General features: G+C 38.8%; 1 protein-coding gene across 9 annotated transcripts in view; it reads right to left on the bottom strand.

The window, feature by feature from the left end:
- Positions 1-23,689, bottom strand: part of LOC125461299 (extracellular sulfatase Sulf-2-like) — a 299,570-nt gene that overhangs the window by 57,612 nt on the left and 218,269 nt on the right. For all 9 annotated transcript variants that reach the window (XM_048549894.2, XM_048549900.2, XM_048549899.2 and 6 more), the window contains 2 exons: positions 21,913-22,064; positions 11,810-11,979 (listed from right to left, as the gene is read on the bottom strand). In XM_048549894.2, coding sequence (XP_048405851.1) covers positions 11,810-11,979; positions 21,913-22,064 — 322 coding nt within the window. The remainder of the gene's footprint in view (positions 1-11,809; positions 11,980-21,912; positions 22,065-23,689) is intronic.

The following is a 23,689-nucleotide window of genomic DNA, read 5'->3' as shown; positions in this document are numbered from 1 at the left end:
ATGTGCCTTCTGAAAATGCATATTTCTCACATCAACTGAATCACCTCCATGTACTTTCTATGGAATATGCTACCAAAAAATGTCAACACTAATCTTCCATGACTTGCCTTTCACAAAGCCATCCTATCTATTACTAATTCGCCCATGAATTTTTATGTGGTCACTAATTAATCCCTGTATACAGAATCAACAATCCAGCTTAAGACCAGTCTCGATGTTAACACAGGAGAGGAAATTGGTGGTACAGACGGTCTAGGAGATTTCATCTGTCTGCAGCCTAAAGCTAACAAGGGTGATGAACTTAGCCAGGATATAGCTGTTGAGTTGGAAGCACAATGTCCACTTAAATTACATGCCAGCTCCTCTGGGACAGCCGATCTTCCTCTACTTAAATTTGGGCAAATTAAGATGGTTCTGGATGGGATTATGGGTGGCTGGTTGTAGGAAATGAGTTGACTTGCTTTGCTGTCATGTTGGACACTTGTCTGGTTCAGTTTTACTTTTGAAGATGGGGTTAAAATCAATCCCTAAACCAGAAAATTACAGGCTAAATTAAGCATAATTTTTTGATTTCTTTAGATCAGTTTTTCCAGCTCTGCCATGTAGACATTAAGAATGAACATACATAGACAGAAACTGACAGTTATAATAGCTGCTGTTGAATTCAGAGAAGTACTTACATATAGAGAGACAGATAGTGAGAAATAGTTAAATAATTAAGTTAGATAGTGAAATACATAAATGAGATAGTGAAATAGCTAGTGAGATAGGTAGAGAAATTTAGATTATCAAAAGGTATTTAGAGGCGTACTGAGGTAGAACAGATACAGAAGACAGCTGTAATTGTATCTGGATACAGAATTCTCCATTCTGAATATTGATATTTGTGAATCTGTGTATTTGTGAAACATTCAATGATGTGCAAGGACATGACCAATTGTAGTGATAGAACATAACAGGAGAACAAAATGTAACATCTATTTGATGGCTTATTGAAAATTAACTCAGGTTTCTGGCACACAGGACGGCAAGATCAATACATGTCATTATAACATCAAAGGATATTAACAAAGATATTCTGAACAAATGAAACTGCATTAAGGTTATTCTAACAGTAAGTTTTGAAATGAAGAAAGTACAAGAAAACCTAAGAGGAGAAAGGACACATGTCTATCAATACTTCTCCATCCAAAGTCAATATCTAATTATTTCAGGATAGAATCTCTTCCACACTCATTGTTGAAATGCTGCTTTGATGAAGCTGCATTTCTTTTCCACCTTCCTGGAAGAAAATCTCTGAGTATTGTTGATATCTAGCACTCAAAATTTTCACTTAAATTATACTGATCCAGTTTCTTATAAAGGTGTCCATTTACACCAAATTGTCACCTCTCTCCAGGGACTGCTTTTGAACAACTATCTTGCAGGGGCAGAAGGAAATGATGATTTCTGAATAACTGCTCGACATGTTGTGAATTTTCCTTCTTTGTACTCTAGACCCATGCTCATGGTTGAAAAGAAACAGCTTGTTGAATTTACTCTTCTCTGTAGCCTTCATTATGAAGATCTGGATCAAACATGCCTCCTGTCAGTTTTTCTCCATTAAAATGAGTTCATTTGGCCTCACCATTGATCTGAGCATGCAATGTCAATATAACTTTGATAACTTGTAATCCAATGTCTTGAAAGATGCTTTTTCGTTTTTACTAACAACTGCCTGACAATAATTTCAGCATGATACCCAGGTCTTGATGCACCTTATCTTTTCCTAAATTGCCACCATTCATATAATATTCTGCCTTCCTGTTTTTGTGACCAATTGCCAAATATTCGCCCACTCAGCCAGCGTTTCCAAGTCACCCTGCAGTCTCTTAGCATCCTCCTCACAGCACACATTGCCACCCAGCTTAGTCACATCTGCAAAATTTGGAAATATTGCATTCAATTCCTTCACACAACTTTTTATTGTATATTGTATAGCTACAATCCCAGCACTGAACTAACTGTAAAAGTAGCATCAATGCTAATAACACTATTATTTCTGCACAAATAAATTAGCAACTTTGAGCAAGTACAGATGTGCATTTAACTGCAAAATCCAGAAGCTAGAGACTCCTGGAGGTTGATTGAAACTGACTCCTCATTCAAATGTATTTAACAAGCAGAGGCGAAACTCACCACAGAATATTAAGGCTTATCTATTTCAGGCAAGTGCCCTTTTTAATGGCTGGATCTCTTAACTGTGGTCAAACAACCGCTGACATTCAAAATTAAATTTTATTAGTTTTAAGTGCCATTCTTTCTTTCAATTTTTAATTGTTGTGGGTTTGAAGGAAGAAAATAAATACTTATTTAAGTAACATTTTTCAATCCAATCTTACCTGTTCATTTGTTTTTTACTGATCTAACATTCAATTCACCATTCTAATTTACAGTCCTCGATCAGACCTGGAGCTGCTCATTAAAAACTCTCCAATCTGATCAATTAGGGAAAAAAAATGAAGTTCTTGCCCTCTTAAGAAAGGTCCCAGGTGCCCTTTAGAGGGTATTGTACCTTTTCAGTACTACTTTTGCAGTAGCTTACTGTATAGAAGAAGCTTATGGAATTCCAAAGGGCAAGGGCTGTATTTCTAGCTGTTACAGTAAATTGTAGCCCATTTGTTACTCATATAAAGTCAAATCAGTTTACCAAATGTTATTTCCTGGTAAGAAACAATTCATTTCAGGGGCGTTAATTAAGATCACAAAGACTGTGAGGCCACAGGATGCAAGAGCAGTTGGTTATGTAGCCCATTAAGTTTGCCTCACCATTCAACGAGTTCATGGCTGATCAGGCAATCCTCAACTCCAAATTCCTGCCTTATCTCCATAACCTTCAGTTCCCTTACTGATTTAAAATTTTCTATCTTGGCTGTAAATATACTGAAAAGTCCTCCGCAGTATGGCATTCCACTGATTCACCTCTGAGAAAATTATCCATACCTGTCTCAAAAGGGTAACCCTCTGGTCCTAGATTCTCCAACAAGGGAAACTTCCTCTCTGCATTATCCTGTCAATTTCACTGATAATCTTGCATTTTGATAAGGTCTCCTCTTAGAACTTTAAACTCAGAGTATGAGACCAATCTTTTATCACAAGAAAATCCCTGCATATCCACAGTTAATTTAGTGAACCTTCTCTGATCGCCTCTAATGCCAATATATCTTTCCTTGGTTAAGGGGCTAAGGCTTGACTAGAATCTTGTTTAATTTTAACAAGTCTATCCCATTTTAATACTCTGTTTGCCTTGTATATTACTTGAATGTGGATGCTAGATTTTTCTGATTCATGCATGAAGACCACCAAATCCCTCTGCGCAGTGGGCTTTTTCTCCATTATAATCATATTCAGCTCTTCTATTCTAAGTGCATTATCTCATGTTACATCTGCCAAGTTGTTGCCACTCAATAATCCTATACATATGGATTCATTTTGTAATCCTCACTTCTTGGCTTCCTATCTATTTCTGTATTATCTGCAAACTTGGCAATATACTTGCTTCCATCAAAAAATTGCAAGTAATTGTGTTTTCAACATTTATCCCTGTGGCATTCAATTAGTTAAAATAATGTTTTTCATTAACCCTCTGTCTACTTTCAATTAATTATATTAAGACATTACCTCAGCACCATGGACTCTTGTCTTATCAAGCAGGCTTATATACAGTGTCTTATTGAACACATTTTGAATGATAAGACAATGAGTTGAGAGAACAGCTGAATAAGCCACCAGAAAAGTGAGCTTTTACCAAACATTTATTTTACATCGTGGGCATCACCCAGAAGATCAGCTAACCTGTGTGTCAAAAGAGCTGAAAGGTATGAGGTGTCTCAGCTAATTCCTTTGAGAAGGCAGTCTGTTGGGAATATAGAATAAACAGGGCAAATGGAGGGCTTTCTCTTTCGAAGGTCCATGTGACAGGGACTACTAATGCAATGTGTTTGGCCTTTCACAAAAGAAATTCTGATGTTCATTCTGTTTCCAAGTAAAATAAACCAGTTCATTTATAATTGGTTTCATATCACTAATTCTTTTCAGATATGTTCAGTGACTAGTGGTGTGCCTCAGGGATTGGTGTTGGGACTGCAATTATTTATAATTTTTATAGATGATTTGGAGTTGGGGACCATGTGTAGGGTGTCAAAGCTTGCAGATGACACCAAGATGAGTGGCAGAACAAAGCGTGCAGAGGACTGTGAAACTTTATAGAAGAATACAGATACATTGAGTGAGTGGGCAAAGGTCTGGCAGATGGAATACAATGTAAATAAATGTGAAGTCATACATTTTGGTAAGAGTAATAGTAAAAAGGATTATTACTTGAATGGTAAAAAGTTGCAGCATGCTGCTATGCAGAGGGACCCGGGTGTCCTTGTGCAGGAATCACAGAAGGTTGGTCTGCGGGTGCAACAAGTAATTGGGAAGGCAAATGGAATTTTGTCCTTCATTGCTAAAGGGATTGAGTTTAAAAGCAGAGAGGTTATGTTGCAGCTGTACAAGGTGCTGATGAGGCCGCACCTGGAGTACTGTGTGCAGTTTTGGTCTCCTTACTTGAGGATGGATGTGATGCCACTGGAGGGGGTGCAGAGGACGTTCACTCGGTTGATTCCAGAGTTGAGGGGGTTGTCTTATGAGGACAGACCGAGCAGATTGGGATTATATTCATTGGAATTCTGAAGATTATGGGGGGATCTTACAGAAATTTATAAAATTATGAAGGGAATAGAGAAGATAGAAGTAGAGAGGATGTTCCCACTGGCAGGTGAAGCTAGGACAAGAGGGCATAGCCTCAAGATTAGAGGGAGCAGATTTAAGACCGAGAAGGAACTTCTTTACACAGAAGGTTGTTAATCTATGGAATTCCTTGCCCAGGTGAAGTAGTTGACACGACTTCAGTAAATGTTTTTAAAGCCAACGTAGATTTTTTTTGAACAATAAAAGGAATTAAAGGGATATGGTGAGAATGTGGCTAAGTAGATCCGAGTCCACGAAAAGATCAGCCATGATCTTATTGAATGGCGGAGTGGGCTCGAAGGGCTGAATGGCCTACTCCTGCTCCTAGTTCTTATGTTTCATTAACTGGAGCACGTGGGCATATTTACAAGGACAGAATGTTTCTGATCCTCAAGTCATGCTGTTGTTAGCTCAATATTGGACAGCAAACAGGTTCAGCTCATCATATGAATTTCAAAGTCCACAAACATAAGTTCCATAATTACTGATTCAAAATAGAGAACCCATATTTACTCTTCGAAACAAATATGTGCATCACAAATTTGTCTTTGCAATTGCTTACCTTCCAAAAATAAAACACTCAGCACATCTCACGTGCTGTGCAACATATCTGAAAACAAGCTGTTTACCCATATCAACCCTCAAAGAATTTCAAGAACATAAGAATATTACAGAAACATTTGTCATTGTCACTTTCAACTACTGTAAACTGCACGGATTTAAGAAGAGGACTTGTAGAGTATTGTAATTATCTCTCTCTTTTCAGGCTGTTTTCTATTCATTCATTGGACTTGCCAAAGAAATACGGTGGTTACAAGAGCAGATCAGAGGCTACGAATACTGCAGCTCATAAAACTCACCTGATTGACCAAAGCCTGTTCACCATCTACAAGGCACAAGTCAGGCCTGTGACGGAATACTCCCCACTTGCGTGGATGGGTGCAGCTCCAACAATGCTCAAGAAGCTTGGCACCATCCAGGACAAAGCAGCCAGTTTGATTGGCACCACTTCTACAAATATTCAGTTACTCTGTTGACACCAAGTGTAGGTGGTGCAGTGTACTACCTAAAATATGCACCGCAGAAATTCACTATAAGGTTATGAGAAGCACCTTCCATCTATAACAACAAAGGGCAGCAGATACTTGAGAACTATACCAACTGCAAGTTCCCCTTCTAGCCACTCAACACCCCGACTTGGAAATATATCCTTGTTCCTTCAGCGACACCGAGTCAGAATCCTGGAATTCCCTTCCTACTGGCTTTTGGAGGTGGGAGGAGGTGTCAACCGACAGCACAAGGACTGCAATGATTCAAGAAGGCTGTTTGCCTGCACTTCCTCAACTAAGGATAGGCAATAAATGATGGTCAGCAATGCCCACACCACCAAGAGTGGTTCTTTTTTTTAAAAAAGTCGATTGTCCGTTGGTAAACTAGCACTTAGTCCAGTTGGATAGAATGTCAACTATGCCCTGAGCCCAAAACTTCTGCACTAGTATTACATGAGGGACATTGGTGCTCGCAGGCTTTTTGAAAATTCAAATTAACGTTTCTTCTGGATTATCACCGTTGACTGTGTTAGTTACTTTTTCCACAAAATTCCAGTAGATGTGTGAATAAATCAATTCCTTCCTTACCCTTTTGTTACTGTTGCCAACTTTCAAACCTTAAATTGATGTGTTTTTATATAAAAAAGAGAGAAAAACAAACACTGGGGTACGACAGAATACTAAAATCAAATGAAAGACAGGACAAAGAACAACAACCATACAGCATAAGAACAGGTCCTTTGGCCTCTGAAGACTGTGTTGACACATGATACCTTTCTAAACTAAAAACCTTTTGCTTCTACACATTCCGTACTCCTTCATTCCCTACCCATTCATATATCTGTTAAGATGCCTCTTAAACATGGTTATTGTATCTGCCTCCAGCACTTCCTCTGGCAGCACATTCCAGTCACCTACCACCTTTTGTAAATAAAAAAACAACTTCCCTCTCACATCTTCTATAAACTTTACCCCCTTTAACTGTAAACCTATGTCCCCTAGAAACTGACATTTCTATCCGGGGAAAAAGACTCCGACTATCCATGCCTCTCAATTTTGTAAGCTTTTATCAGGTCATCTTCATCCTTTGATGTTCTAGTGAAAACAAACCAAGTTTGTCCAATTGCTTCTCATAACTAATACCCTCCAAGCCAGGTAACATCCTGATAAAGTGCGTCTGTACCATCTCCAAAGCCTCCACAGCTTTCTGATCATGTGGCGACCTGAACTGTACACAATAATCCAAGTGTGGCCTAAATAAAATTTATGTAACTGCAACATGACTTGCCAATTTTTATCTAGGTCCCAACCAACGAAGGCAAGCATACCATATGCCTTCTTGGCCATCTTATTCACTTGTGTTGCCATTTTCGGGAACCTGTAGGCCTCAATCCTTCAGTGTTGATGCTACTAAGGATTCTGCCTTTTGCTGTATATTTCCCTCCTGCATTAGATCTTCCAAAATACATCATCTTGCATTTTTGTGGATTAAACTCATCTACCATTTCTCCGTCCAAGTCTCCAGCTTATCTATATGCTGCTGTATCCTCTGGCAATCCTCCTCAATACCCCCAGCTTCCCAAATCACAACATTACTAATCAAACTAACTGCATTCCCCCCACCCCCAAATTATTTACATATGTTACAAACAGGGGTCCCAACAATGGTCACAGATCTCCAGTCAGAAAAATACCCTTCCACCATTACACTCAGTCTTTAATGACTAAGCCAGTCCTGTATCCATCGTATCAGCCCACCACAAATCCCATGTGACTGTACCTTTTGTATCAGCCTGCCATGAGGGATTTTGTCAAAGCCCTTGTTAAAGTCTATATAAACAACATCTACTACTCTGCTCTCAGTCATCTTTGTCACTTTCTCAAAAAAACTGAATGAAGTTTGTAAAATACAACCTTCCCTGCACAAAGGCATGCTGCTTACTACGAGTAAGTCTGTATTTTCCAAATGTAAGTAAATTCTATCCTTAATAATCTCCTCCAATAATTTTCTAGTCCTCTGGGACCTCTATGACGAAACAGGATACAAAGATTTTGCACAAGGCCCTCACCTGCCTCCCTTAGCATTCTGGGATAGATCCCATCAGGTCCTGGAGACTTGTCTACCTTCATGAGGTCAAGTGGAAAAGTGAGGAGAGGGAACGAATAAAAGATCACTTTAAAAAGTGAGAAAACAGGCAAAAGAAAGAGAGCGAGAAAAATGTTACAATGTGATATTACAACCAGAGTGGAAGGAACAGTGGAGATTGAGGAAATTGAGCTACGTGTTAAGTATTCTCTCAAATTATAATTAAACTAATCCATCAACTCCTAAAATAAATGGAGCAAATAACTAATAAATGCAGCAGCAAGACAAATCTATTTACCAATTATTATCTAGACCTCAAAAGATAATGGTAAGTTGGAAATAAGTCATGGTGCTTCTGCTGCCAATTTTTCCTCTATATTTATTTGTTACCAATGTTAGGAGTGAAGTAGGTTTGAAGTGTGGTCAACAGGAATATTGAAACATCACATCTGCAGGAAATGCCTGTTAAGCCTCTCTAGTTCAGAGTAATTGAGCAGAGATCAAGTTATGGATACTCTGACGTGCAATGTGCATGCAGTGGTGAGAGTGTGACTGTCAGTCAGCAGGTTAGACAAACCCTATTTAAAATACAGAAGGAAAGTCCACAGAAATCCACCCTGTTTAATAGCTATTAGGTTCTTGCTACCTACACAGAAAAGGGTAAAGGCTGCTTATTTTTAGATTCTTTCAAGATCATGTTAATCCATTAAATCTCAAATTTGTTTCTATATTTAAAAAAATATAACATCAATCATTCATAATCAACTTTAACCTATTCCATTTACTTTCTGTTTTAATTTTAAGAATAGCTTGACGAATAACATTGTGCAAGGCTACTCACAACTGCAGTTATTCTCAAATTTAAACTTGGCTTTTGAAGGAATAGCAGGAAATTATTAGCCATAATTTTGACTCAACATGAAAGGTTACAACAGAATTTAAGCCAAGCTGACCTCTGCTATCTCAATACTTTGACTACAACTTACCAGTCTTTTTTCTCACATGGAAATATTATCAGTCCTTAGAAGGATTGGCAATAATATGAACCAAAAGCTGGATTTCCCTAACAGCCCAGCAAATATATCGAATAGCCAAACCATAAACACTGGGAAGGTCAATATTTGATTTCTTCTTTCTTTCTTTGTGTTTAGTTAGTAGTTTTTCACATCTTTAAAAATGTAGCAACTCCTAGTTAAAATATGAATGTTTTTGACACATGTTGCCCATGTTCTTAATCTATTGTTGGATAACTTGCTTAACACAATGTCTAGGCTTCAGAACAATGGTGACTTGTATCTTTCCTAGAGAGTGAGTAGTGCTCACAAAATTGCACTTCAACTGAATGACTTCAGAGGAGAATTCAGCAAAGAAGAAAGCGAAAGTAAAAGTGATTGAATCAATTCCAACTTGGCACCAACACAAACACAGCCCACCTCAAATGATGGATGTAACACTGGGGCAGATTGAAACAAGTGGATGCCTGCCAGTATAAACTGCTTCTTCCTACCACCCGCTACTTTCTGCATATCCTCAGCAGGTATTAAGTTCAACAAATCTGTGTGCCGGTATGTGCAATATCTACTGCACTCAGATAAAGCAAAGGCACTTTTGGCGCAACACAAACATGAGTGTTAAAACATGCCAGCATTAAAAGCAGAACAGTCCCACTAAATCGAACTGTGTCCACGTACACACTACAAATTGGCAATGACACGGCTATGCTGTCACTGAAATACCAACTTCTTACCGGCAAATAAATACTCAGGCCAGTTTAAGCAGCAATACAATGCCAACTTTTTTGTTGCCATGCATCCTGTGCATTTGGAGCACATGGTTAACTCTGAGCTTTTAAGACATGAAAATGACAACTTATTGTTTGCCTTGAAGGCATGGTATTTTGACGTATGGGTGCAGATTTAACACAAACATCTATTTGCACTGACATTTCTAAGCTGATCAGACAATACTGAAAACACAATGTAGCTCAAATCAGGCTACATTATATAAACTATTTAAGATGCTGCTAGGAGGCAAAGGATTTTGTTAGTTGACAAATCTGGCACAAAATTGGTAAGTGCAAATGCTCAGAACCAGAAGCAAATTGCTGGGACACGGATAATCTTCTTTCTCTCAGTTAATGATTTGCTTGCCATATCCTTGGGTGTAATGTCTACTATACTCATTGACGCATCTCATGACAGGCAGTAGAGGTGGTTTAACAAATTGGATATGGGGAACATTCCTCCATCATGCTGTACACACAACCAATACCTATTTTTAAAACAGACATCATAGTTTTCACTTATCCCATCATGAAGAGACAGATGACTTCTTTAACATATTTAAACTGAACTCATTGTGATAATTGAAGAGAGATTTAAAATTCGCTGTCACAGTATGGATTTCCCTGGGGCCAGGAAAACTGGTAGTCAAATGGAAACAGGTGTATTGCCAGTCCACTGAGGTCAAGTCCCTTTGCAGAAATTCTTACGAGCCAGAGGAAACAGGAAAGCTCTTATGAAGACTCTCAACATTCTGCTGTTGGCAGTCAGTCTCCTACCTAACATTCTTGTCAAACTCTTCCACCCAGCAGCCCTAATGGCCAAACTTTCTTCCTCCTCAAATTTCAGTTGTCATCAATACCCTGTTAGACTCTTCAGCTATTTTCAGTTTTTCCACATTGTTCCATCTTTCCTGTAAACATCATAACCATGATTCATAGGAACATATGAATTATGAGCGGGAGTACGCCGCTCAATCCCTCAAGCCTGCTAAATTCTTGCCAAAAATTATGGATGACCTAATTACTCTGCATTCTAATCTACATCCAATAACATTTCATCCCCTTGTTGATCAATAATCTAACTTAAAATACTGAAAGATTCTTCTTCATTACATTTTGAGGAGAGCATTACAATAGATTTATAACACTATAATTTTCTCTTTGATATGATCATAAGCTGGCAACAGCACATTTTCAAACAATGACCCCTATTTCTGAATTATTCAAGGGGAAACATCCTTTCCATATCCACCCTGTCAAGGTCCCCCAAGATCTTGTACGTTTCAATTTCGTCAAGGTTTCAAATCAGTCCTTACTTCCGGCATTAGTCAAATAAAGTATTTCAGAACTGCTTCCAATTTACTTACATTTTCCTTTAAATAAGGAGGCCAGTACAGTACAGAGTGGTCCAGATGTGATCTCCCCATTTCCCTTTGTAACTGAAGCATAACTTCCACAGTTTGCATTCAATATCACTGCATCTCTATAATAACCTTCAGTGGTTCATGCAGAAGAACACCCAGATCACACTGCATCTCGGGTGAATTCCGAACATTTCGATAACAAGACTTTTTAATCTTGCTGTCAAAGTGGAGAACTTAATATTTTCATACATTGTACTCCATTTGGTCACAAGTTGGTGGCCCCTTCAATATCTTAGCCAAATGAAATGATTCTTGCTAAAACTAGACATGGTTCTGTTGGCTATTCTACTATTGAAAATGGGTGGGAATATATCCAAATTTAATATCTATACCAATATTCTCTCCATACAGGTTGGTTTCTGAATGAAATTACTGTCTAAAAAAGAAAATTCGTTCCTCTCTTGCATCGAAGGGGGGATATGTTGACTTGCAAAATTCCTCATTGCATCACTATTAGAAATTGACGTAAATCCCCAAATTTCTTAATGAGCCTGGAGTCTTTTTTCCTATGCAACTCAAACCCAGAGTATTATATTAACTCCATTTCCTCAAGGAAACACATTAGAGAAACCGTCTCAACATAAATCTAACAGTGGAGTATTTGCAAATTGCTTGAAGAGCCAAACTCAAACTGTAATGTGTACTGCACCTTGTGGATGCTTACAAGACAATTTATAATAATCTTAACACTCACATGTGCTGGGAAGCATTAGGGAAGAGGTTGGAAAATTGCGGAGCTGAGTCCTCAGGGCCATGGGGTGCAGCATGGCTGATCAGCAGCATAACTGGTCTGTGTGGGTAAATCTTCTTGGATAATTTAAAGTAATTGATGCTGTCATTTGTCATCAAGTCTGTCAGGTAATCCTATCAAAACAGAAGAATAATGCATTGAACATTAAATTTACAAAAAAAATTTTTCGAAAGAAGAAAATCATCAGTCTCTATAAGATTACATTTTAATTCTTGTTTTCTTTTGCTGGTAGCAGTAAGTACATTAGATTTAGATTTATTGTTGCATGTATATAACAATACATTGGAAAAATGATTGTGTGTGTACAAGATGCAGTGTCGCCATGTCCTGCTGCCATCTTGAAACGCTGAATACAAACATAATATTTTATTGCAATACATGAAAGAATATTCATGTTTAAAATCATAAACATCACTTGAAAATACAAAGCCATTAGAATGGATACATTGATGAAGCTGTTCAGTTTTACTGCTAGAAGTTGTCATTATTTGATTATTTTGCTTTGTTACTTTAAACAATAATATAGATGGGGAGTAAAATCAATTCAAGTTATTTCTAACCTTTCTTTGAAAGATTTGTAGAAACTAAAGAATGACATGGTAATTTGATTTATTAACAATGTTAGATTTTTAATCAGAGGAGTCTGCACTAATTCTGCACTGCTCTTTCCCATACATTTTATCTACAGTCAAATAATTTGCACTTTCTGGAATACATCCTTTAAAGAATAAACAACATCAGGGAACTGGCAAAGGATCAGTTGACATTTTCAACAGTGAACCATATTTTCCATATATAATTTGTAACTGCAAGGAAAACTTTTGTCATTGTATGAGCAGATATTTGGGTTTTGGCAACAAACATTTCGATACCTTCCTTATTACTTGGATGAAAGAAACTTGACTTTTCTCTTAAAATCTCCGTTATTATTTCAGTCACTTACAAACCTCAAAAACAGTGAACTTCACCTCCTGAAGTTCTAACACATGGCAGCAGAAGCCTATCTTTCCTAACCTTCCCATAGCTCACTCTAACCATACTTTCCTTTAAATAAAGCACCACTCCAGCTGTCAAGTTCCCTCATCTATCTTTAGAACTATTAAGCAATTGAATGTTTTGTTGTGTGCTCTTGATTAATTGAATAAAATTTAGCTTCTATTGCTTCTGTAGCCTCAGTTATCTACCAGCCACAGCAAATTCACAATTTTCCAGAGTAAATAGTAAGTTTATAAGTCAAACTATCTTTTACGGACAGGATAACGATAAGTAGGATTCTGCTGGTGTCTGTGCTGGGGCTTCAACTTCCTACAATTTAACTCAATGACTTAGATGAGAGGAGTGAGTATATAGTGCTTAAATTTGCAGATGACACAAAGGTCGGGAGGGAAGTATGTTATGAAGAAGAAATAAGTCTTTGTGGAAGGATGTGGATAGGTGGACAAAACCTGGTAGATGCAGAGTACCATGGAAAAATGTGAAGTTGTTGACTTTGACAGGATGAATGTTAAAAAAGTAGTGTTACTTAGAAGCAGAACGACAGCAGAAATTGAAGCTGCAGAGAGATTTTGGTGCTGTGATGTATAATCACAAGTAGTTAGTATGCAGGTACAGCATGCAATTAAGGCAGCTAAAGGAATGCTATGGCTTATAAGGAGAGGAATCGAATAAAAAAAGTGGGAGTTATGCTTCAGCTAGCTCTTGATAACTATGAGCAATTTTTGGGCCCTTTGCTAAAGAAAGATGCAGCAACGTTTGAATTGGTTTGAAGGAAGTCTATCGGATTTACCCAGAATGAGTGGTCTTGAGGACAGGTTGGGCAGGGAGTTCTCTTTTCCGCACCCCCCCACCTCACAGAGTTTTGACAGACTTTGAGAATTCCTACCTTTGAAGGTAGCGGAAGCAGGGTGATCGATACTTCTTTTTTAAAAAGGCAGGTGGAGATTGGTTCTCATTAGGCTGGAATTTAAAAGATTATCAGGGATAGATGGGATTTCCAAACTCAAACTGCTCAGCCATCTTATTATTAAATGATAGAATATGGTCAAGCAACTAAATGGTCTACATTTGCTCCCACTTTGTATCTATGTGGTATCCATCTAGTCATTCTTCTAATCAGGCTTCCCATGATAATTGGCTGAAGGGCTGCTATACAGAAATTCACACACATTTTTCTTTAAATTTAACTATCAACAAAATGTTTTTGACAGATGTTTTGAGAGCATGATACTCTAAATGAATTGTCAATTCATAGTATTCACACTCTCCAAATGTATCCTAATTTAGATTGATTTATTTAATGTCTAATTGTCTGGCAATTGACAGATGGTTGAGTCAGATTTCAACTGTGTCCCTTGCAACTAATGATCAGGAAGCATAACAAAACCATCTCTCTGTGTAAAATAGAGAACCTAATATTTACTGGGATTGGGCCTGAACAGTACAACAGACCATGGTATCGTGCCTTCAAACATCTTAGGCACAGATGCACCAGGGGCCACAAGGTACATTAGCGATCTTTAGGTCTAAATTTGTTCTGCTTTCGTGCTAAAATCTGGGTTGAGACCAGAGCACCAAACTCTACACGCTGTGTACTTCTGAGGCTGGGCCAAAACATTAAAGTCAAGATTTAGAGGCGAGAAGCTGAGCACTGGAATGAACATTTTTAGAGGACGAGCTGTGTTTTGGAGATATCAGAAGTGCAAATCATCCAATATAGATTATCCAAAAATGTTGGGCATTCATTGTTTTGAAAACTGCTGAATACACAAAGAAACTGCACACAGAGACAAGAAAAACAACAAATCATGTACAAAGATAATGGGAACTGCAGATGCTGGAGATTCCAAGATAATAAAATGTGAGGCTGGATGAACACAGCAGGCCAAGCAGCATCTCAGGAGCACAAAAGCTGACGTTTCGGGCCTAGACCCTTCATGTACAAAATGATGTACAAACATCAGCAGTTCTGCTAGATTAATTAACAACACCAGTAGAGGCAAAATAAACAAACATTCATCTATACATAAGACGTCAGAGGAGCAATGGGTCACTTGAGTCTCACTAAGACAATGGCTGACTAATTACACAACATCCAGATTACCCTGAATAATCTTGCATCTTTTGCTTATCAAGAAACTGTCTATCCTGTCTTAAAAATATACAACGACTGCTCCCACTGCCTTTTGAGGAGCAGAATTCCAAAGACACTGCTTGGAGGAAAGAATTCTTCTCAGCCAGTCCCATTGCATTGAAGGAGAAAAATCTAACAAAGTGCTCAAAGAGCTACGCGTTCTACTAATTTCTCCCGAGGGACACTAAAATCAGGTGAATCTAGCTATGGAAGATGAAGAATTAGAACAGAAGTTCATTGCACCTTTTGAAAATTGGAAAAAATTGGAATTCAGCTCTTGCTAGGCTATATATGACAGGAGAGAATGGAGAACATATCAGGACCAAATATGTAAAGTTTCTAATGTCCATCAAAAAAATTAGTTTTGTTATAGTTGTGAACAATGGACGAAAGGGAGAAAACTTTATTCATGTTTAACTGGATTCAGTTAAAATAAAAGTCTTTGCACCTATGGATAGAATCTCGGTGACCTTAGAAGACAACTGTTTATCTGACAAATGCCAAAAATAAATACCTTTTATTCTCAAATATCTGACATATTCTTACAAAATTCCTATCACAAGCATCTCAGGGGGAGTCCATTCCAGTTCATCACTGCAGCAAAGTCGCTAATTCTAAGCTGACTTTGTACTTTTCCTCATTTAAGCTCCAACTCTTAGAATCATTGAATCCCCACAGTGCGAAGGCAGGCCATTCAACCCATCAAGTCCACACCAAACCCACCACCCCACCCCACTTCCAACCCCCAGAAAAGCATCTCACCTAGACTCACCTTCTACCCGAGTCCCCAGAACCCTGCATTTTCTGTGGCTAATCCCAAGCTAGCCATCCCAAGACACTATGGGCAACTTAGCATGCCTAATCCACCTAACCTGCACATTTTTGGAGTTTTGATTTGACTTATTAATGTCACATGTACCTAGGTACAACAATAAGTCTGAAACCACAGCACCCACAGAAACCCACACAGACATAGGGAGAACACCTGCATGGAGGCTGGAATCAAACCAGGCTCCCTGATACTGTGAGGAGCAGTGCTAACCGCTCACTCCACAGTCTCTAATCTCTAGAATTTATGATATCGTCAGACATAGTGCCAGATTTCAGTGGCCTACTTATTTTAGAGTTTTGAATACTGAAAAATCTCTGTCCTGAGAAAATAATACCAGACTGTTATTGCCCTCTTCATGTTTCAAACTGGAGAAAGATAAATCCTGGATCACAACTGTCTGTTCACAGGTCATTGTCTTTATGTGCATTCACACTAAGTGAACTAGTGGCAAACCTGGGCCCCCAACAGCTGGTGCCAAACTCTGCCAGGAGGTGGCTGCTGATTGCGGAGCACTTTTTATAAAGACAGACGGCAGCCACGATGGGGCATTCTGCTGCCTTTCAGAATAGATGGGGAAGAACATTAGAGGAAATGGAGTCTCATTCTGCAAAGAAATGGATAAAATGGCCAAAAAAAAGAAAAAAATCTGGTGCACCCATTCTGTGGCTAGAACCCTTACTGTCAATTTTCCGTGCAATCTTGGCCGAGAATCCAGATAGTCATTATTCCAGTGGAGTGTTGTGGCTCTCTGATTTCTGCTATCAATTTCACAATCTTTAATCATTAATAGGCTAAGAGGTTTCAAATACCTTGTGTTTTCAGCTATTGAAGCTTGAGGGGGTCTGGTGGATCAACAGTTTTATTGCCCTCCAGTAAGAAGAGAGTATTTTTGAAACGTTATGGCAAGTTATTGATGAATGACTGTTTAAACCCTTTCTTCAGAAAAAAAACCTGTCATAATAGGGTTCATAACTCCTGTACAAAGGGCATGGACCAGGCATAGTTTTGGGTGCAGTTTGCTTGGGGAAATATCTCAGCATGAACTGCACAAGGGTATTGGGTGTTGGTGGCAAAAGCATGTGGTACCAAGATGAAGCAGGGGAAGTGTGAGAGAGATGAGGGATGGTTGGCCTTTCTGCCTTAATTGGTACTGCAACAAAGTTCCGTAACACTGAAGCAAATATAAACAGCCCAACAGTGCCTGTCACAATCTCTGAATGTTTTCCTGGGTTGGCTGCCCTAGGTACACAACCTAGAGAAATAACATAACCAAGAGAAATAAACTGGTTGATGTTTGTAGAATGGACTCCACTTGATAGACTTTTTTTTACCTACTGTCCTTCCAATATTTCTTCTTTCAATCAGCTTAAGGCTTAATGGGTTGAATGGTCAGCTTCTATTCTTTAAATGGTCTTAAACAGCAGTTGTTTATATTCATACATTTACTGGACAGAAATGTCCAAAGGCATTTCGCAGACGTACAATCATAAAATGTTGAGTCAAAATGAAGTTGCTTAGCAGGCTGCGTAAAGGTTTGCTCAAAGATGGGTTTAAAAGGATATCTTGAAAAAAGACTTTAAATGATGTATTTTAACTCAAAATTTGTAGTGTGGTACTCATCCAATGTGCTTTCCGCAACTGGCCAACTGCTTCCTAATGGGATTGGTTAACCTTTTTCCAATTACAGCACGTTATCAATGTGCCTGTTGGGCCGAACTGGTTGGAATTGTTTAAGGATTATTACAAAAAAAAGCAGATCAATTAACCATAAAACATGCACAATACTTAAGAAACCAATGTTATTCTTTTCAAGTCTAAATATCAGCAGCTTCAAAGAAGATGAGAATAAAGCAAAAGCATGACTACTGCTGTTTGCAGCAAGTGGCAGACCTATAGAAAGTGGCTTTTCACTGTAACCGCAGGAAGTGCTACATTTGCCCCCACACCTCCTTCTTCACCCCCATCCCAGGCCCCAAGATGACCTTCCATATCAAGCAGATGTTCACCTGCATATCTGCCAATGTGGTATACTGCATCTGCTGTACACGATGTGGTTTCCTCTACACTGGGAAAACCAAGCGGAGGCTTGGGGACCGTTTTGCAGAACATCTTCGCTTGGTTTGCAATAAACAACTGCACCTCCCAGTCGTGAACCATTTCAACTCCCCCTCCCATTCTTTAGACGACATGTCCATCCTGGGCCTTCTGCAGTGCCACAATGATGCCACCCGTAGGTTGCAGGAACAGCAACTCACATTCTGCTTGGGAACCCTGCAGCCCAATGGTATCAATGTGGACTTCACCAGCTTCAAACTCTCCCCTTCCCCCACTGCATCCCAAAACCAGCCCAGCTCATCCCCGCTTCCCTAGCCTGTTCTTCCTCTCACCTATCCCCTTCTCCCACCTCAAGCCACACCCAATTCCCTATCTACTAACTTCATCCCACCCCCTTGACCTGTCCGTCCTCCCTGGACTGACTCATCCCCTCCCTACCTGCGCACCCCCCACCCCCCGACATACTCTCCTCTCCACCTATTTTCTCCTTTATCCATCTTCGGTCCGCCTCCCCCTCTCTCCCTAATTTATTTCAGAATCCTCTCCCCATCGCCCTTTTCTGATGAAAGGTCTAAACCCGAAACATCAGCTTTTGTGCTCCTAAGATGCTGCTTGGCCTGCTGTGTTCATCCAGCTCCACACTTTGTTAACTTTATTAAACATGTCTTTCTCTACAGCAAAACAGCAATGATAACACTAACTGTGCTCAGTGAATAGTACATGTATAAATGATACAGAAATATCAACAAACTACAAGTTTGAGGAATGCTGACAGAATTTTATTTTCTTCCCCTAACTAGGCTAAGGTTGTTTCTCAGGTTAGAACATAACATTTTAATGATGCAAATAGACCATTAGCCAAACTGCTTTTGCATTTCTCAATAACTGGCAAGTTTGGTTTTTTGCAGTACTGATTTTTCAATCTGATAGCACTATCAGCCTATTTTTCATTAATATTATACAGATTTATGGTAGTAATTAGACAAGTAATTTTTTTTGTGAAAAGGAAAAACATGCAATGACAGAGAATTGATGCTGAAAGGAAAATGCAGTTTTGACTTCATTCGTGGGGAAAATTTAGTGACACCTTAATAAATAGGGGTTGTAATGTGAGATAAAAATTAGACATTAATCTCATCTGACCTTTTACGGAATTTAAAGAAGGAGTTTTAATAATGGCATCTCACTGTACTCTGAATCTACCACAAGACTCAAGGAGAGAGAGTAACCCTGTCGCAAACTTGATGGCATCCGTTCCATTTCAGTTTAATTTTAAATTTTCTCTTAAATACTGGAGTCACTGCTTAATTGCAAAGACATTTGTAGCTCAGGATCAGCAGTCCTAACATGAGTAAGGTGAAATCCAATGAGACTTCTAAAACAAGAAAATTTTTCGGGCAGCAGTATTTAGATTTTTTTTATTGTTTTGTGAAACATAAGTGAGCACAAGGCTTCCGGTAGGAACTTCCTGTGATGTTTTCCAAATATAGCACGCAGCCACTTTCAGTTAGTCTCAGTCCAATGCTGAGACATTTCAGGTAAAAGGTGAAAATTTGTACCGATCAACCCTACACCCCAAACTCCACCCACGTGAATTGTGAAAGAGATTGATGAAGTTTTACATGATAGTTTTACAGTTACAGCTGGGACAGGACAGAACATTTTTTCTGCCCCTTCCACAATGAGGGTTAGATATACCAGCAATTTTTGAAGTAAGTGGCTGTAACATCTTTGATTTTTCTTGTCACTTACTTAAAACGCTGGTGGGATGTACATTTTTGTAGTGACTTGCTGCAATTTAACTTGGGCAGCAGAAGGTAGTCTGAAAAATGTTACATCTCTCATTCCAACTGGTGGGTTTCCCAATGGAAAATTGATTGTTCTGTGCAGGGAAACATGTCTTTGTAAATCTGTAGAATGAACAGAGGCTAGTTAACAATAATGCCTGGTTTCCTTTCCGCATTAATTCACGGGAAATGTCATTGCTGGCTAATCCAATTTACATTAGCATCCATAATTCCACTCAAAGTTAATGGTGAGTGATTTACTCAATTGAGGAGGTAGATACACATACACAGCTATAGTGCCATTAGGAAGGGAGTTTCAGGATGTTGATTCTGTGACAGCGAAGGGCGCACAATATATTTCTAAATCCAGAATGGTGAGTGGCTTGGAGGGAAACTTGCAGGTGGTGGTGATCCTGTGTATCTGCTGTCAAGTGGAGATATTTAGATTCCCTTTGGAGATCATCAGTGCCTGGCACTTGTATGGTGGGAATGTTACTCGCCAGTACCAGCCCAAGCTTCAATGTGGGCCTCGCCTTGGTGCATAAGGACGCTGCTTCAGTATTAGAGAATTGCAGTTGGAGCAGAACATTGCAATCACCAGTGAATATTCCCACTTCTGAGCTAATGGTGGAGTAAAGATCATTGATGAAGCAGCTGAAGATGGCTGGCACTAAGAAATTTTGTGCAGGAGTACAGTGGTTATGGAGATGACGACAACTTTGAAGGACATCATCCTGTCTGTCACATCTTTTTCCACCAATTCAATATGTCAAAATGTGCCTTTAAGAGGGACTTGTTCTGTTCTATTTCTCTTGAAGGGAGGTGTTGTAAACCTGATGCCGAGGAATCTGCTCCATGGAAAGCAGAGCAAGCAATTTTGTTCTTTGTTTCAAAAATTTTCAAAAGAAGCACAAGTGGTTGGAGTCAGGCTCACACAGATCCAGGTTTTATTTTTGCTTTCAGCTGAAGTTGGCATTTTTGGAGTTGAAGCTGTTCTCTGTTGCTGCAAGCAGCTTGAGTTTTGTCCCTGCTGCTAGATTCACACTTTCAGTTTTTTCCTTTCTCCGGTACTGGCGAAAATTGCAAGTGACGGAAATCTGTTTCATTGATTGCCTTTGCCAAGGGCGTGTTTACGAGACGCTGTTATATTGGAACAGTTGTTGAGGAATAGTTAAATAATATATTAATTTGTTCTCACTAGAGTTCAACTTATGTGAATTCTTTTATTGTCTGTATTTGAATTCTAATACTACAGTTAAGTGTTTTGCCGAAAGCCCAGTAGTTTGACTACGTGAATCACATCTGGGAGCACAGAGCTGTACATATACCTTTAAATAAGATAAATTATAGGATCTGGACTATCTCCCTACCATTTTCTGAAAGCATTTGGTTTGTGCCATAACATTACCGTGATCTTTATTACACTATGTACATACTCACTTCTGTTCCAGTTTATAACCTACAAAAAAGGGTGGAGACTGGGTGTAAACATTTTTGTTCCAAATTCCTCTATCTATTTAAATAGCGGGTTCATTTCCAGCTCAACGGAGTTCAGGGCTTATGTATTTGGATAGAAGCTCATGCCCCATGGTCAGTTGCAGTGATTAAACTAAAAGACAAAAGTACTTAGAGCAAGAAACAATCATTCCATTCAGCAGCTCAATTTCACTAGAGATAATAGGAACTGCAGATGCTGGAGAATCCGAGAAAACAAGGTGAGTAGGGTCTAGACCTGAAACGTCAGCTTTCCTGCTCCTAAGATGCAGCTTGGCCTGCTGTGTTCATCCAGCTCTGCACCTTGTTAGCTCAATTTCACCTGCAACTTTAGTTATGAATAGTTGCTTAATGCTGAACTTGGCTTTAAAATAGTATGGGGCATAATTGCTCCTCTTAGATCTTTATGGCGAATTAAGATTTTCTGTGTGTTTTGTGAAGGTAATAATAAGCAAAGGAACTTGAATGTGAAATTCAATTCACTTTCCTTGTACTTTTTGAGAATCTAGCTGGGAATATTGTATTTTAAAGCTGAATAGTAATTTATGCAACTTTCAAGATTGGATTAATTCTATGAGAAAAGAATTTCACAAGCCTGCAAAATGCTTAAGTGTGTTACAGAAATTTTAAGTCACTTAAGTCACAATGCTGTATATAATTGAACTCTTCCTTTTGTACAAAATGCATAATTCAGCTACTCATTGCCCATAGTCACTGGTTGACAAGTATGCTGATTAAAAATAAGTACCTTTGAGTAGTCAAATCCATGCTTCTCCTTTACACCATTTCTATTGAGTGTGTAATTGTAAAACCGAGAATTCTTTACTAATCCAACCCACTCACGCCAACCAGGTGGAATGTAGCTGCCATTGTACTCATTCAGATACTTTCCAAAGAAAGCTGTAATACAAAGAGCGGAAATTAAATAAAATCTAAATCAAAAAGCTGTGCATTTACATTGCTGAGAAACTCCCATTAACAGAGTAGCAAGTTTTCTATTGTTGATCAATTCATTTTTGTTTAAATAGAAATGCATTGGGCGTCATGAGTTGTTCTCAAGTTTGTTCTTGTCACATGACAACCAGCTGCGAGGTAGTGTACCAAGATGACCCACTGAAGCAGAAACTCCTTGGTTTTTCTGGTGCTACAAGGAAATAGAATCGTTTGCAGGCTCTCAATAGCCTGATTTCTGACCACCAGGTGTGAGGGAGTTGTGGGTCGGTTCTAAGCCAAGACAACAAAAGGCATTTTTTAAAAAGAATGTTCTTTTGTATTCTGATTTGTTTACAATGGATTATGTTTGGAATCCAATTTCTGTGTTTTGGCCAGCGGAGGGGTATCGAAGAGTCCCCGGTCTGGACTGAGCAGGAATGCCAATTTCTTGATAGACTTGACCCAGTGAGTGTACAAGATACACTTGTAGCCATGCAGGCATCCATCACAGCTGAGCAAATAGAGTGCCATCCTCCAACCTTGCACGCAATGGGTGTCTCCAGGCAAATACGTATTTCCAGTATGTATGCACGCTCATGAGCCACAATCCTTCAGCCTCTGTTTGGTTTGCTCAGTGATGCTGTCTCCTATCTCAAAAGGTAATACCATTCAGTACGTACATAGACTGATCTAACAAAGTACAGGAATTCATGAGGCACGAACATTAAACATCACCAAATAAAAAGTAGGTAGTCTTCAAGTCCTGCATGTTTAACATGTACATCCCCAGTAATAATAGTTACGATAGCTTGGGAGCAGATAATTCATCAATGACTTGTTGACATGAGACAGCTATTCTAAAATTTCCTAAGTGAGAAGATGGTTCTTCAAACTCCATTTTGAACTTGAACGCAATTTTGATTGTGATGTTATGAAGGTATCAGTTGATAAGGTTTTTTCTATTTATGGCATTTTTATTTAAAGCAAAGGTACAATGTCTTATATCTTGGAGGTAGTTAATCTGGGAGATCCTTATTTTTCTGTAGCTCTCTAGGTAGTTTTTAGTTTTTATTGTGGTTGACATATGAAGAGCATTTTTCGATATTTGAAGGGTGTACGTTACATTTTATGGTTGAATGGTAGCATGAAATACACAGGTGATATCATTAACAATATCCTCCATATGAATGGAATGCTAATCCTGTTTAATGTACTAAAGTGAAAATTTCTGGCTATTGGGTAAGATACGTGTTGCGGACTGTATTAACATGCGGTATGTACCAGATCTCACTCTCCCAGTTCAAATTGCAGCTTAAGTGTTTTTACGCGCATGCTAAAAATAAACTGTGGATTTTGTGGAAAAACTTAATTGCAAGCATATTCTTGGTTAGAGATGGGGCCCTGACCCTAATTTCATTAAAACCACAGGTGATAAATAACTTTAAAAAGTAAAGAGCGGCAGAATTTTACAGCAGCGTAGGATATTGATCCATTGTTCTTGGTCTGATTTCCTGAAGGAGTTATTGATTTAGTGCCCTTAATGTGAGGCCTTTTACCCATACCCATTTGGAATTTTATTTTTGAAAGATTCA

Source organism: Stegostoma tigrinum, chromosome 19, assembly GCF_030684315.1.
Source record: "Stegostoma tigrinum isolate sSteTig4 chromosome 19, sSteTig4.hap1, whole genome shotgun sequence".
Classification (NCBI taxonomy): domain Eukaryota; kingdom Metazoa; phylum Chordata; class Chondrichthyes; order Orectolobiformes; family Stegostomatidae; genus Stegostoma; species Stegostoma tigrinum.
This window is presented reverse-complemented; position numbering and strand designations above follow the sequence as displayed.